We start from the raw sequence: 14,402 nt of genomic DNA, 5'->3' as shown, positions 1-14,402 counted from the left end.
TGAATACCTTCATGGACATGATCACAAGTGCACTGCCCATATCAGATGTAAAAGTGGAGCTCAAAGTCAAGAGACAAACAAAGATGAAACACTGAGACAACTGAGAAAAAAACATCTTGGATGGATGGCCCAACATGAAGCAGGACTGCTCACCTGATGTTTCAGAGTACTGGAACTGCAGGGCGGAACTATCAGTGGTTGAAGACATAATCTACAAAAGAAGCAAAATCCTTATCCCAAAGCGTCTGAGAAAAGAGATGCTAAAAAGGATCCATGGAGGACATCTCGGAATCAAAAGTGTAAGAAAAAGAGCACGAGAGATGACGTACTGGCCAAGAATCAACAATGATATAACAAATGAAGTGTCAAACTGTACAATATGCCAGAAATATCAAGCAAACAATCCTGCAGAACAACTAAAGCCACACCCAGCACCTTACCAGAAGGTAGTCGCTGACCTATTCAAATGTCAAGGGAAGGACCACCTTGTAGTCACAGACTATTACTCCCTATATCCAGAGGAGTGCAAACTGAATACCACCACTGCAGATGCTGTAATAACAGGTATGAAAGCCATATTCTCCAGACAATGGACCCCAGTTTTGTAATTTAAAGTTCTGACAGTTTTCCAAAGAGTGACATTTTGTACACACCACATCAAGTCTTCATTTTCCACTGTCCAATGGTCTAGTGATAAAATCAGTACATACAGTGAAAAGACAATGGAACAGACTTCTACCGGAGCATGTTAGTATACTGCACAACACCTCTCAAGTGTGGTATGTCACCAGTAGAATTCCTTATAGGATATAGGCTAAGATTAAACCTATCCATTCAAGAGAAACTCCTAAAAACAAAAGAGGAAGAGAAAGTGAGGAAGTTCAAAGAACAACAAAAAGAAAAGCAAAAGTATTATTTTGACAGAGGAACAAAAAACCTTCCGGAACTCCACACTGGTGACCAAGTAAAGCTAAAAGAATTATGGACTCAGAAGGGAACTGTCCTGAGTGAAATCCAACCAAGATCATACACCATTCAGACAGATCAAGGTGCTGTTCTGTGAAGAAATCGTCGAGATCTTCAAATGGGACCAGCCACAGTAGATAGAAAGACAGATACTGTTGAAAAACCTGAATGCACAGCTGAGAAAACATTATCTGAGGCAACAACTCAGACTCAAGGACAATCAATCAGGAGATCGTCAAGACATGTGAATCCTCCTAAGAGGCTCATTGAGAAAATTTAAAGACTTCTGTTATAGAATGAAGTAGTGCTATCTTATTCGCTCTTCAAGTTTTAGTGGATGTAAATGTGAACACACAAAACAAATTTAAAAAAATGTTAACAATGTTGATAATAATGAAAATGTAAGTTCCTGGTGTTAAAGTTAAAATTGCAGAGTTACACAAAGAAAACATGTTAGTTAAAAGGAAGCTACTTTTGTTTTAAGAAAGGGAGATATAATGAGAGTGATCGTGGTTGCAATGCAACTAGCAATGCCTTATCATTTGATTATACTTGGCTGCCACCAGGGGCTGACACAGAGCAGGGCAATACAGTATGCAAATCTGTAATGGAGGCTTGCAGCCTCATGGCCTGCCTCATTGTGCTGTTTACAACAACACTAAATTAAAGAACCTTTTCCTTCATCCAGGTGTTGTCTAAGAACTGACACAAGATGAAACAAACATTTTGGAGGGTAGGATGAAGTTGCAGCACCTGGGCAAAACACACAGTTCATGGGGATAAGGTACAACCACAATGTGATAGTACAGATTCTATCACCAATGTTTATATTTCCAGATGGTAGTGTAGGATGACTGTGATTGGCTGAGAACGTAGCCACGCCTACTGGCAGGTCTTGAAAGGCCTGCTCCTAGCCAGACCAGGTCATTCTGGACTGGCCGACCTACTTGTGATATGCTCCAGTCTTTTTGTTAATAAAAGCCTTGGTTTAGATCAACAAGTCTTTGGTTCTTTCGACGGGCTCTCCAGACAGATAGTGCCAGATTTAAACACTGGTCACTGGCGCTGTAATAACATCGAACTGCTTTGCGAGCCGTGCCACTATCAAATATAAAAATCAAATAATCTTCCAACTATTCTATTTAAGATTAATTTTATTTAAAAATGCAAAGAAAAAAGGAGATGGTAATTAAAATTTGGAGCAGATGCAGAAGTATGTATTTTGTTGGGTTTTTTTTTCAAGTGAGGGATTTCAAAATTGATACATTATCAATCTTCTATCTGAAAAGAACCATGAGAAATAGATTACTAATGGGATGTGGGTGAAGGGAATGAATCTGATGGTGACACTTACCACAGTTATGTCTTCGATCTTCATCACTCGTGTCCCCACAGTCGTCATCACCATCACATATCCAAGTAGAAGGGATACATCTACCATTGTCACATTTGAACTGCTGGTCTGAACAGGTTATTTCTGCACGAACTATAAACACAACATTGCAAAAATATTTTTAAAAAAATACAATGTCTGCGAAATGAGAGTGGATCAGAAATTAACACGGTTTGAACATTTTCTAGTTCTGTTGAAATGAAAAGGGTACTAAGTTTTTAAAGTGCATCTTCAACATATTCCTCATGGAGATGTTGAATGTCTCTACATCACAGAGGGGATTTCCTTGTGTCTGATTTTAAAAGGCACCCAAAGATGTTTTTATTAGATATTTATGACAATAGTTAAATAGGTACAAAATCAAGCAATAGCAAGTAGCTAACTGTTTCAAGTTTTAAATGATACTTACTACAAGTAACTGGTTCATCCGACTCATCAACACAATCCATCCCACCATCACAGTACCAATGTCCTGGAATACAGCGTCCAGATGCGCAGCGGAACTCGTACTCTGCACAAGTTCCAACAGCTGAGAGAAAACCAAGAGGTTTAAATTTACAGGTAGAAACCCTCAATCTAAAGCAAAACCCTGTGGATGCTAGGAATCAGAAATCAAAACAGAGAATGTGGGAAATACTCAACAGATCAGGCAGCATCTGGGAAAAAAATATTTTTAGGATAATGACTTTTTAAAATCAAACCTTTAGGGTTTCTGTAATAACAAAGCAAAATTTACATAACATGCATACTGTTTCATTGAATAAGATCTCCTGAGGAGTGAAGGCTTGCAAAATAGCTCTTGTGCTGGCCAAAATGTCGCAAATTTGTTTGTTACAGTATATTGATATATGGCCATGAGAAACTGGACATCTGGCCATCAGGGGAAACCTATTGAATGGACACCTGGGAATGGTGGAATCTCACCTTAGCAAATCTATTAGTTAGAATACAGAAATGATATAAAAAAGATTTTTTACTCCTTCGTTGGATAATGTTAATTAAACATGAAGAAAATCATCCAAAATCCTGAAAATCAATGTTTTTCACCATAAATACAAAGCCATTAATCCAATTGTATTCATGCATGCTCAATGAAAGAATCACTTCAAATCCCAAAATATTTTTCAATTACCTACAAACAATTTAGATTCTTGGGAGTCAATATCTCAGAGGATTTTTCCTGGGCCCAACACACCAATGGCATCGTGAAGAAAGCACGTCAGCGCCTCTACTTCCCCAGGAGTTTGCTGAGGTTTGATATGACATCAGCAACCCTGAAAAATCTCTACAGATATGTGGTGAAAAATGTGGACACCAGCTGCATCATGGCCTGGTATAGGAACACCAATACCCCTGAGCATAAAGCCCTCCAAAAGGTAGTGGACACACCCCAGGACATCACAAGCAAAACCCTCCAACTATTGAGTACATTGACAGGGAACGCTGCCATCAGAGAGCAGCAGCAATCATCAAAGACCCACACCACTCAGCATACTCTCCGTTCTTGCTGCTGCCATCAGGGAAGAGGTATAGATGCCACAAGACTCGCACCACCAGGTTCAGGAATAGCTGCTACCCCTCCACCATCAGACTCAACGACAAACTCAATTAGATACTCATTTAAGGACTCTTACTTGTGCACTTTATTGATTTTCTTTTGTTCTCTTTGTATTGCAGTTTGTTTACACCCGTAAACAAATAAATGAACTGTAAACAGATAACATGTTTACACTGTGTACAGTTTTTTTACTACCAATAGTGGTAGTAATTCTGCCATGCTCTCAGGGAAAAGGAATCTCAGTGTTGTATGTGATGTCATGTATGTACTCTGACAATAAATCTGAACAACAGAATCCACTCATTCATTTGCCAAAAATGCTACAAATTTCTTTATTAGCATTCCATATGTTGGAATCTAGGGGTTAAAACAGTATAAAATAAATGATTAATTAATAAGTGTATATTTACTGCATGGTTCAGGGAAAAAGGAATGTGATTAAGTGGCAATCACAGCAGGGAGCAAAAGTTGGCTGAGCAAAATTGTCTCTCCAAAATACAGGGAGAGGAAATGCATAAAACAATTTAGGAGGAATGCTCAAACGAAATGAGGTGGTGAGTAGCACAGGAGACACAGGCCAGATCAGAACAAAGAATGGCCTGTAAGAAACAAAGGGAATGGAAAACAAGTCTAGGAGGAAGATTAAGGCAGGAGGAGGTGTTAAAGAGAACAGCAGAAATTGGCAGGACAAGAACAGAATGGTGATTATAGATATCTGGGGATGAATTAATTTCTGATCAACACAATGGGATAGTTTGGCCAGGAGGATTAACATGGGAGTGCTACACCCCAGATATCTGTAAAACAGGAGATGACTTGTGATAACGCTTATGCAAAAAGATCTAGCAAAGGAAGACAACTTTTGTTCTGTATGATAATGAAATCTAGCAAAGGAAGCCAACTTTTGTTCTGTATGATAAGGTTGACCTATATAAACTGAACCAACTGGACCATAGGGGTCAGTCTCGGGGAGTAGCTCACTGGCAGGTGACCTATGAACTAACAGAATGACCCAGAGCTCTGTTAAGTTTTATTCTTGTGCTGTGTAATAAATTGACTGTTGAACCGAATACCTTCTCCTATCACTTCATTCAAAGAACGCGCTGGACTCAGACTACACATAGACTAAATTAAGAGTAAGTTAAAGCCAGAGTCCGACAATTTGGTGACCCCGACGTGATGAAGATGGAGAAGTGACGGAAGAAAAAGATACGAAACACCGGTCGATTGTGGTGTGGTGATAACAACAAGTGACCATCCTACAAAGGGAGGTAAGCAGACGCCTGTTTTAACGAAGTTCTGCTATTGGCAAAGATAAATTGTGTGTTGTCACTACTCTGCAAAAGCCCTCGTTAAAGCCAAAGAATAAAACAAAGGGGGTTGGAGTCCTCCTAGTATAAGGGGGTTGAGAGAAAGGGGGTTGGAGTCCTCCTAGTAGAAAGGGGGTTGGAGTCCTCCTAGTATAAGGGGGTTGAGAAAGAGGGGGTTGGAGTCCTCCTAGTAGAAAGGGGGTTGGAGTCCTCCTAGTATAAGGGGGTTGAGAAAGAGGGGGTTGGAGTCCTCCTAGTAGAAAGGGGGTTGGAGTCCTCCTAGTATAAGGGGGTTGAGAAAGAGGGGGTTGGAGTCCTCCTAGTAGAAAGGGGGTTGGAGTCCTCCTAGTATAAGGGGGTTGAGAGGAAGGGGGTTGGAGTCCTCCTAGTAGAAAGGGGGTTGGAGTCCTCCTAGTATAAGGGGGTTGGAGTCCTCCTAGTAGAACGGGGTTGGAGTCCCCTCGTAGCGATCTCGAGAGATAGCTTTAGACACTTGGCCAATTAGTATAAGGTGTATGGTGATGGTTATTTGCTCCTATAGTGTATATTAAGTATCCGTATAAGGTGTATTGTGTTATAGTTATTTGTTTTTATAGTGTGTAATAAGTATTTGTTTAAGAATCGTGTACCATAGTAGTGTATAATAAGTATCCGTATAAGGTGTATTGTGTTATAGTTATTTGTTTCTATAGTGTGTAATAAGTATTTGTTTAAGAATCGTGTACCATAATAGTAATAAGTATCTGTATAAGGTGTTCGGCATTTAACTGTTTTTTCATGCACGCTGGTATTGTTGCTGTGTATATCACTGTATTACTCTCGATGTTTTAAGTACTTCTGAAAAAGGGGGCAGCAGAGGTTACAGATTGTACTGTTTTACAGGGTAGAGAAGGCATAGAGGCAAGGTATTTAGAATACGGATCAGGGAAACACAGTGGGGATAGGCAGTCACACAGTGAGGCACCTGTGTACACAGACTAACCGCAAAACAAACAGTGTACATTTCACACAAAGGGGGAAACTAACAAGCTAACCGCAAAACAAACAGACACTTCACACAACCACGAGACACATAATCCCCCAGCTGGCTCTCTCTCTTTGATCATACCTGAAGGGGAACACCTGTTTTCAGGGAGCTGCTGGTCATCTAGTGGTTATACAACGTGGGAAGGGACGAAGTAGATTGCAGGGTGTCAAAATCACGAAGTCTAAAGAGTTAAAGATCAGAACGGAGATGGAAGGAGTAATTAGGGATGTAGGGCAAGAGCTCGGGGGAGACAGAGGGGTTCCCCTATCTGTACACCGACAGTGGGAGAAAACAAGGGATCAATTACTGGGAGGAGTACCGAAGGGAGAGGAGGTACAGGCTATGGCACGGTACGAACAGATATGGAGAGAGCTGCAGGATCAGGGGAAGGTGCCACTAGGGTTTGAAAAAATCCGACTGGTACGGTACTTAGGAGAAGCAGAGAGGGAAGCAGCCAAGGAGGTGCAGGAACATGAGGCAAAAGGACAAGGAGCTATGTGGAATAAACGAAGGTTTAAACAACTGAGCGAAGTGAAGGAACAGAGAAGGGCAGATTTACACATTATAACATTGGCTTGCATGGCTGTGGATGCGAACCTTCAACATGATATTAAACAGGGATCCCATAACACTAAGGAGAATACGGGGGAGGTGAAGCCGTCAGCCCCGTTATATCCAGAGTTACCGGAGACATTGCCACCACCTTATCCTATTCCCCAAATGCCAGCGATGCAGATTAGTGAGGGAATAGTGAATGTCACTGAGTTAACAGGTCCAGAACTACATGAGGCGAAGGAGAGACTGAAGAGAGTTGCACAGCGGAGAGTGGAGGAAACAAAAGAGTGGGTGCACGAAGTACAGAACGATAGATGTGCAGTAAGGAAAAATAGTAGGGGCTTGGGAAGTACAGATGAGAAAGAGCTGGGACAAGAGGAGAATAGGAAGGGAAATGACCCCGCGAGTGTCAGATGGGAACGGGAGAGAGAGCAGGACGAGGATACTGATCTAGCTAGTGTGAGTGTGGAGAATGAAGAGGAGGAACAGCCAGTCACGATCAGGGGAAGCATGATCACACATAGAAGACAGAGTCAGGATGACCCTCGTTCCCCTTTGGGATATGCGTTGCGGGACAGGGAGGAAGTACGGCTTCCAGAAAGGTATAGACAGATGCCGCTAATTTATAAGGGTCCGCAAATTGGGGAGAGGTATCAACCCTTCTCATTCACTGACATGAATTGTATTGTGGATAAAATGCCACCTCCGACTGAGGGAGGTGGAGCGTGGATGGGAAAGTTCTGCCAATATACGATGGGACATAAGATAGCCATAGGGGATTGGAGAGCATTATTGGGTAAACAGCTTGGGCTGTGGGAGATACAGCAGGTAGAAATAGTTGCAGGAATCACTAGTTGCCTCGATGCCGAGCCATTTGCCAACCATGCTACGGCAATAGGAGGGGCTATGAGAGATAAGTTCCCCGTTTCCCCTGGTGTCATGCAGTCCCTGACCTTTTCCATAAAGGAGGATGAGGAGATCTCGACTTTTTTGAGTCAGTGTAGGGAGAGTTGGACTGATAAGGCAGGAGTACACCCAGCCACAGATCCCTTGCAGACTACACTCTTTAGGGCTGCAGTAACGAGTGGACTGCCAGCTGTAGTTAGGGAGACATTAGAGAATAACCCTGATATTCCTGGCTGCTCGAGTGAGCAATGGGAAAAACATTTGACCCATCACATGAAACGTTACAGGGCTAAGCAAAAGGAGGACAAACATACTATGGAGTCGGCACAAGTGCAACTCCTTAAGCTTCAATTGGCAGAGGCTAGGCAAAAGGCAAACGAGGTAAAAAAGATTTCCTCAAAGGGTGCAAACCAGATGATTCAGCAGCAACGCAGCCACCACAAGGGAATAATATGACTTGGCACCCGGCCCCATATTGGGCACCGGGTCCCACCTATGTGGCCAGAATGGGAGGTCCAATGGGGGGATTCCGAGTAAGAGGGAGAGTTCGGGGTGCTCCACGAATGCAGCCAGCCGTATGTTTTGTATGCGGTCAGCCAGGACACTGGAAGAGAGACTGCCCCCTGGCTTGGGATCCTCGGGACACTGGGGGAAGGGGATATGGACCACCACAAAATGAGCATTGGGTCCAGTCCCAGAGATCGTCAGTGCCACCCCCGGTACATCAGGCACCCCATGCGGCTTTAGCTCCAAAGAGACAATTCCCTTTGCTGACAGAGGAGGAGCAATATTGCCCACAGTGACGGAGCCCGAGCACCCACGAGCAGGCTAGGTTGGCAGACCCTTTCCTGCAGATTAAAGTTATGGACATGGAAGTATCCTTTTTAGTGGATACGGGAGCCAGATTTTCAACACTCACTGGCACTGAATTTCAAGATAAAACATCATCCTCTAGCGTCCAGCTGATAGGGTTCTCGGGGACACCAGAAAATCTGCCGTTCTCTATACCACTAGTCACTTCTGTGGCAGGACAGACTTTTACACATCAATACATTTTGTCAGCCAGGTGCCCTACCAATCTCTTGGGCAGAGACCTGTTGGTCAAGTGCGGAGCATCGATCCTTTGTGGACCCAGCGGAATAGAGGTCACCTTTCCAAATGAATATTCTATGAACTGTTCATTAACGACACTGCATTCCGGTTCTCAGATGTTGTTGGCGGCAGCTGGAGGATCCGCGTCTGAGGGACAATGGGCTGACATTTATTGGGGGCTGCTGCAACCTGAGGACCCACAGAAGGGAGGGCTGCTAAAGCCTTATAATCAATGGAAGCCGTGGATCCAGACGTTACACCCGTATACCCCTCCCTCGGACCCTCCCCATATGACCCTCTTTTACGATAGGGATGGGGATGAAATGTATCAGCATGCCTTTTATGAAGAGGTAGAGGGCAGGCAATGGGAAATTAATTCGGACTACATAGTGATAGGAAAGGAGGGAGTGGCCGCTGCGGTGGCACTGACATCTGAACAGCTGGAATGGTATGAGATGGCAGGGGAGGCCATTCCACATGTCACCCTTGCAATTGGCACTACTCATCAGGCAAAAGATTTGGGACCGATGTGTCGGAACTTGAAGTCCCTAAGGGACTGGTCTGACACCCAAATACCGACAGTGCAGTTCTCCTCATCTGGGCAGGCATACAGAATTTGGTCTCCGACACATGATCAAGTCCTCCTTGAGCATAGACAGATTGAACGATTTCATGGTAGGGAGAAGATGGATCACCCAGACTCGGCCTCGATGCTACATTCTCTCCCTGAGAACCTGTGGTCAGTGGGACCAGCAGATGTAGGTTTTTGTCAGCAGGTTGATCCCATAACCTTCGAACTGTCAGATTACACCCCTATTTGGCAGATGCAGTATCCCCACAAACCTGAAGCTGAGGAAGGTTTGGCAAAGACCATTGATGGCCTTATGTATTCAGGGGTGTTGGAACATTCGCGTTCTAGTTGGAATACACCCATTTTACCGGTTCCTAAACAAGACACGGGCAAATATCGGATGGCCCATGACTTAAGGCGCATCAATGGTATTGTGAGTACACCCACAGTTCCAGTACCTAACCCATATACTGCCATGACTGCTTTAACCCCCAACCACAAGTGGTTCTCTTGCATAGATTTAGCGAATGCTTTCTTCTGCTTGCCTCTGGCAGAACCATTAAGAGATGTGTTTTCGTTCACGTATAGAGGTAGAAAGTTGCGGTATACGAGACTTCCACAGGGCTTTATTTTATCTCCAGGGATTTTCAATCAGGTGTTGAAAGATCAGCTGGGGGGGCTAGCACTGCCAGGTGGGGTAGTTCTGATCCAGTATGTAGATGACATCCTATTAGCAGCACCTGATCATGCTTCCTGTTTGGAGGCCACCTGTCTCCTGCTAGTGCAGCTGTTTAAGGCAGGCTTTAAAGTCTCTCGCTCAAAGCTGCAATGCTGCAGGCAGGTGGTCACCTTTTTAGGGAGAATGGTCTCAGCGAAAGGCACAGGGATTTCCCCTGCACATCAAACAGCGATACTACATCATACAAAACCAAAGACAGTTAAAGAGATGCTTTCGTTTTTGGGTTTGTCAGGTTATAGTAGGCAGTTTATCCCATCGTATGGTGAATTGACACATCCACTGCGAACTTTGGTGAATGAGCAGGGGATGAGGAACCTGGGAGCTACACTGGATTGGACTGCACAGGCTGAGATGAGTTTTATTCTATTGAAGCAAGCTCTTACAACAGCTACAGATTTGGCGATTCCAAATTATAAACTACCTTTCTTTTTGGATGTTTCTGAAAAAGCACACACAATTGATGGTGTTCTTTTTCAGAAAAAAGGGGGTGGAAGATGTGTGCTCATGTATGGGAGTATCACACTAGACCCAACGGAAGACAGACACCCACCATGTACAAGACATGCAGCAGGAGTAGCAAAGATTTTACAAAAGGTGGCACACATAGTAATGGGACATGGCCTGACGGTATTAACAACACATAGCATTGTCGCATTTGTGAGCTCGACAGCATTTACAATGACTTCACTAAGGCAGACGAGACTAGAAAAGATCCTGAATGCTCCAAATGTTACATTTACCCATGAAGGCATTAACATGGCAGACAATATGGGAGAGGGAGTACCACACTGTTGTGAAAAGAGGGTAGTGAAGGATATTAAAATAAGACCTGACCTACAGACTACACCCTTAAGAGAACCAGATGAAACCTTGTTTACAGATGGGTGCTGTTACAGACACCCCACAGATGGATTGAAAGCTGCCTATGCGGTGGTACGAAAAACTACAGAAGGATTTGAAGAAATCATTACAGGGACAGTGAGAGGAAAGGAGTCAGCACAACTCGCAGAACTACAGGGAATGATAGCAGCATTAGAATGGGCAGAAGGGAAGGAGGTCAATATATATACAGACTCAGCATATGTGGTAGGGACAATACAGGTCGAACTTAGTCAATGGATTAGAAGTGGGTTTTTAACAGCAGCAAGGACCCCAATTAAACACGAGAAGGATGTTAGGAAACTGACTGAGGCCCTCTTGAAACCAAGGGCATTAGCAGTTCTTAAATGTAAAGGACATGATAGAACAGATACGATGGTGGCTCGGGGAAATCAGGAAGCGGACAGGGCCGCTAAAAGGGCAGCAGGATACGGCCCTCAGTTTATTATGATACAGGCAGACAGAACAGCACATGACTTATTACCACCGTGTAGCGTAGAAGTAATAGTACAGGAACAAGCAAAGGCATCACCTCAGGAAAGGATGGTATGGGAGGAAAGGGGGGCAACCAAGGATCAAGGACTATGGAGGTCGATAGACGGGAGGCCAGTTTTACCATCTGGACTCATGAAACCCCTCCTCAAGGAGGCGCATGGGCTAACACACTGTGGAAAGAAGCAGATGATAAGGTACTTGATACATTGGTGGCACCCCTTCCTGCCGGCGATGGTGGAGAACCATATTAGAGAGTGTGATGTATGTATAGCTTTCAATGTTAAGGCGACTGTAAAGCCACATGAAGGTCAGTTCCCTCTACCTAAGTTACCAGGGCAGGAAATCGTACTGGATTATACGGACATGATTGAGAGGGTGAGTGGCTATCGATACCTCTTAGTAGTAGTAGATGCGTTCACAGGGTGGCCAGAGGCAATCCCTGCCAAAAGAGAAGACGCTATGACGGTATGTAAATTCCTGATCAACCAGTATATTCCGAGACACGGATTCCCTAGAAAAATCAGGTCTGACAACGGAAGTCATTTCAAGAATAATAATCTACAGGAGGTAGAAGCAATGTTGGGATTGAAACATGCCTTTGGAACGGTGTACCATCCGCAATCCCAAGGGAAAGTGGAGAGGATGAACCAAACAATAAAAAGTAAGATCGGGAAAGTACAGGTACGAACCAAACTAAATTGGGTGGAGGCGTTGCCCCTGGCATTAATGTCAGTAAGGAGTTCGGTAAGTTCTGTGACAGGATTTACTCCATATGAACTACAAACAGGGCACCAGTTTCCAGGACCGGGAGCCGGAATTCAGACAACGAAGAATGAGGTAAGCTCAATGGGATGCAAGCTTTATTATGAAAAACTAACGGCTCTGGTGTCAGATTTTTCACAACAGGTCACAAGTCCCACCAGAGAAGGGGAAACACCGATACCTTCAGTCGCGGAGTGGGTTCTGCTAAAGGTCATCAAAAGAAAGTGGTCGGAGCCCAGGTGGACAGGACCCTACAGAGTGGTGGAGAGGACGTCCCACGCGGTTCGACTACAAGGAAAAGGCGAGACGTGGTATCATTGGAGTCAGTGTGCAGCAACGGACCCACCGACACGGACACTGGAACAGATTCGAACGGAGGTGACTGAGAACCTGTGAAGCAACCACGGACTAAGAACACTTAAAGTCCTTTTTAAAGAGACTATTGGACTACAGTGACTGTGTATCAGTGGTTGACGGCATAATCAAGTTATTGGCATCAAAACAACGAAAGAAGCTGGGATGAATACTATGTGGGGACTATGGGTACTGGTATTCCGAGCCCTTGAAGGGGCTGGAGTAGAAAACCACTGTACAAAGTGTGTGCACTCGGCCTGGGGGTCGCACAACGAAAAAGAACAGTACTTTACTGATTGGACTAACTTTCCTGAACACTGTGTGGGGGCTCACACAGGACGTAAGTGTGTGCATAATGGACAAGTGTATGATGTTAAATTCAATAAGGGCTCTTTACAGTTCACATCAAATCAAGACCGCTGTCCCCAAGGAGTAACATGGTTTTGTGCCCCGGAGGGAGACCAAGATAAGGAGAAAGGGGGCTCAATTCCCATTCAGAGGATACAGTGGGACCCCATGTGGCAAAAGAGAGAACAACCATACGTATGGGACATAGAGAAGGGGGATATCTATGACAACGCTAAACGCCAGGCTGCCACTCACAGAGTAGGGGACAACAGATGGGTAGACCTTTGCCAAACTACGGCAGAACTCTTGGGGGTTAAAAACTGTTGGGTATGTGGGGGACCCACAAGAGATGGATCATGGCCATGGAGCGGGGAACCCCTGGAAATATGGGAGTTGATGAGCTTTCACGGATCGGCAGATGAAACGCGCCCCCGCCAGACATGGCATCTAGCTAATCACCCATTGGGAGAGGAATGTATCAGGAAGGAGCAAGGCAGGCATTATAAAGGAGACTCGAGATGCACAAGGGTTAAGATCTTGGGGAAATTCCCTCGATGGCATCCTCAGCGACCCCGGTGGTTCCTGTCCCCACAGAAGGTAACACATTGTAGACCCATAACAGATAACTCCCGTGGGAAAGGGGTATGGAATTGCACGGGTGTTAATCCATATGAAGGGGTTCCCTCACTCAGACAATTTTGGGCTCATCCCTATCCACACGGATTTGCCCCAGAGGGTTTATATTGGATTTGTGGGAAGACAGCTTACACTTTTTTGGAGCCAGACTGGAGGGGGAACGTGCTGTATAGGTATCATTCAACCACAATTTGTGCTGTTACCACAGAACGACTCCCATCAGTTAGCAGCGCGTGTATATCAGGGGCTCCGCCAGAAGAGGGATTTAAAGATCGGTGAGTGGGGAGAGGACTGGCCTCCAGAGCGCATTATTTCTTATTATGGACCTGCTACTTGGGCACAGGATGGGTCCTGGGGATATCGAACCCCAATTTACATGTTAAACCGTCTGATTCGTTTACAAGCTATTTTGGAAATTATCACCAATGACACCGCCGCAGCCCTTGATCTGTTGGCAGAAGAGCAGCAACAGATTAGGGCCACGGTGTTTCAGAACCGTTTAGCTTTAGACTACTTGTTAGCCACTGAAGGGGGTGTGTGTGGAAAACTGAATCTCACTAATCGTTGTTTGAAAATTGATGACAATGGGCAAGCAGTAAAAGAAATTTCATCTGGCATTCGCAAATTAGCTCACGTCCCGGTTCAGACCTGGCGACCCTTGGGCAGCGCATGGCTGGGAAATTTGTTCTCTGGAGACTGGGGATGGATACATACTTTAGTGCTAGTTGCTGGATTTGTGGTTTTGGCGTTAATTCTGATCCCATGCATCCTTCCCTGCCTCCAGTGCCTCATCCAACGAGCGCTGTCACAG

General features: G+C 44.6%; 1 protein-coding gene across 1 annotated transcript in view; it reads right to left on the bottom strand.

The window, feature by feature from the left end:
* lrp2a (low density lipoprotein receptor-related protein 2a) overlaps positions 1-14,402 on the bottom strand; it is a 246,552-nt gene that overhangs the window by 95,404 nt on the left and 136,746 nt on the right. Inside the window, exons 46-47 of the mRNA XM_069936227.1 lie at positions 2,769-2,888; positions 2,321-2,452 (exon numbers count right to left, since the gene is read on the bottom strand). Of these exons, the coding sequence (XP_069792328.1) occupies positions 2,321-2,452; positions 2,769-2,888 (252 nt within the window). The remainder of the gene's footprint in view (positions 1-2,320; positions 2,453-2,768; positions 2,889-14,402) is intronic.

Source organism: Narcine bancroftii, chromosome 4, assembly GCF_036971445.1.
Source record: "Narcine bancroftii isolate sNarBan1 chromosome 4, sNarBan1.hap1, whole genome shotgun sequence".
NCBI lineage: Eukaryota > Metazoa > Chordata > Chondrichthyes > Torpediniformes > Narcinidae > Narcine > Narcine bancroftii.
Note: the sequence above shows the minus strand (reverse complement) of the source record. Positions and strands in the feature narration are given on the sequence as shown.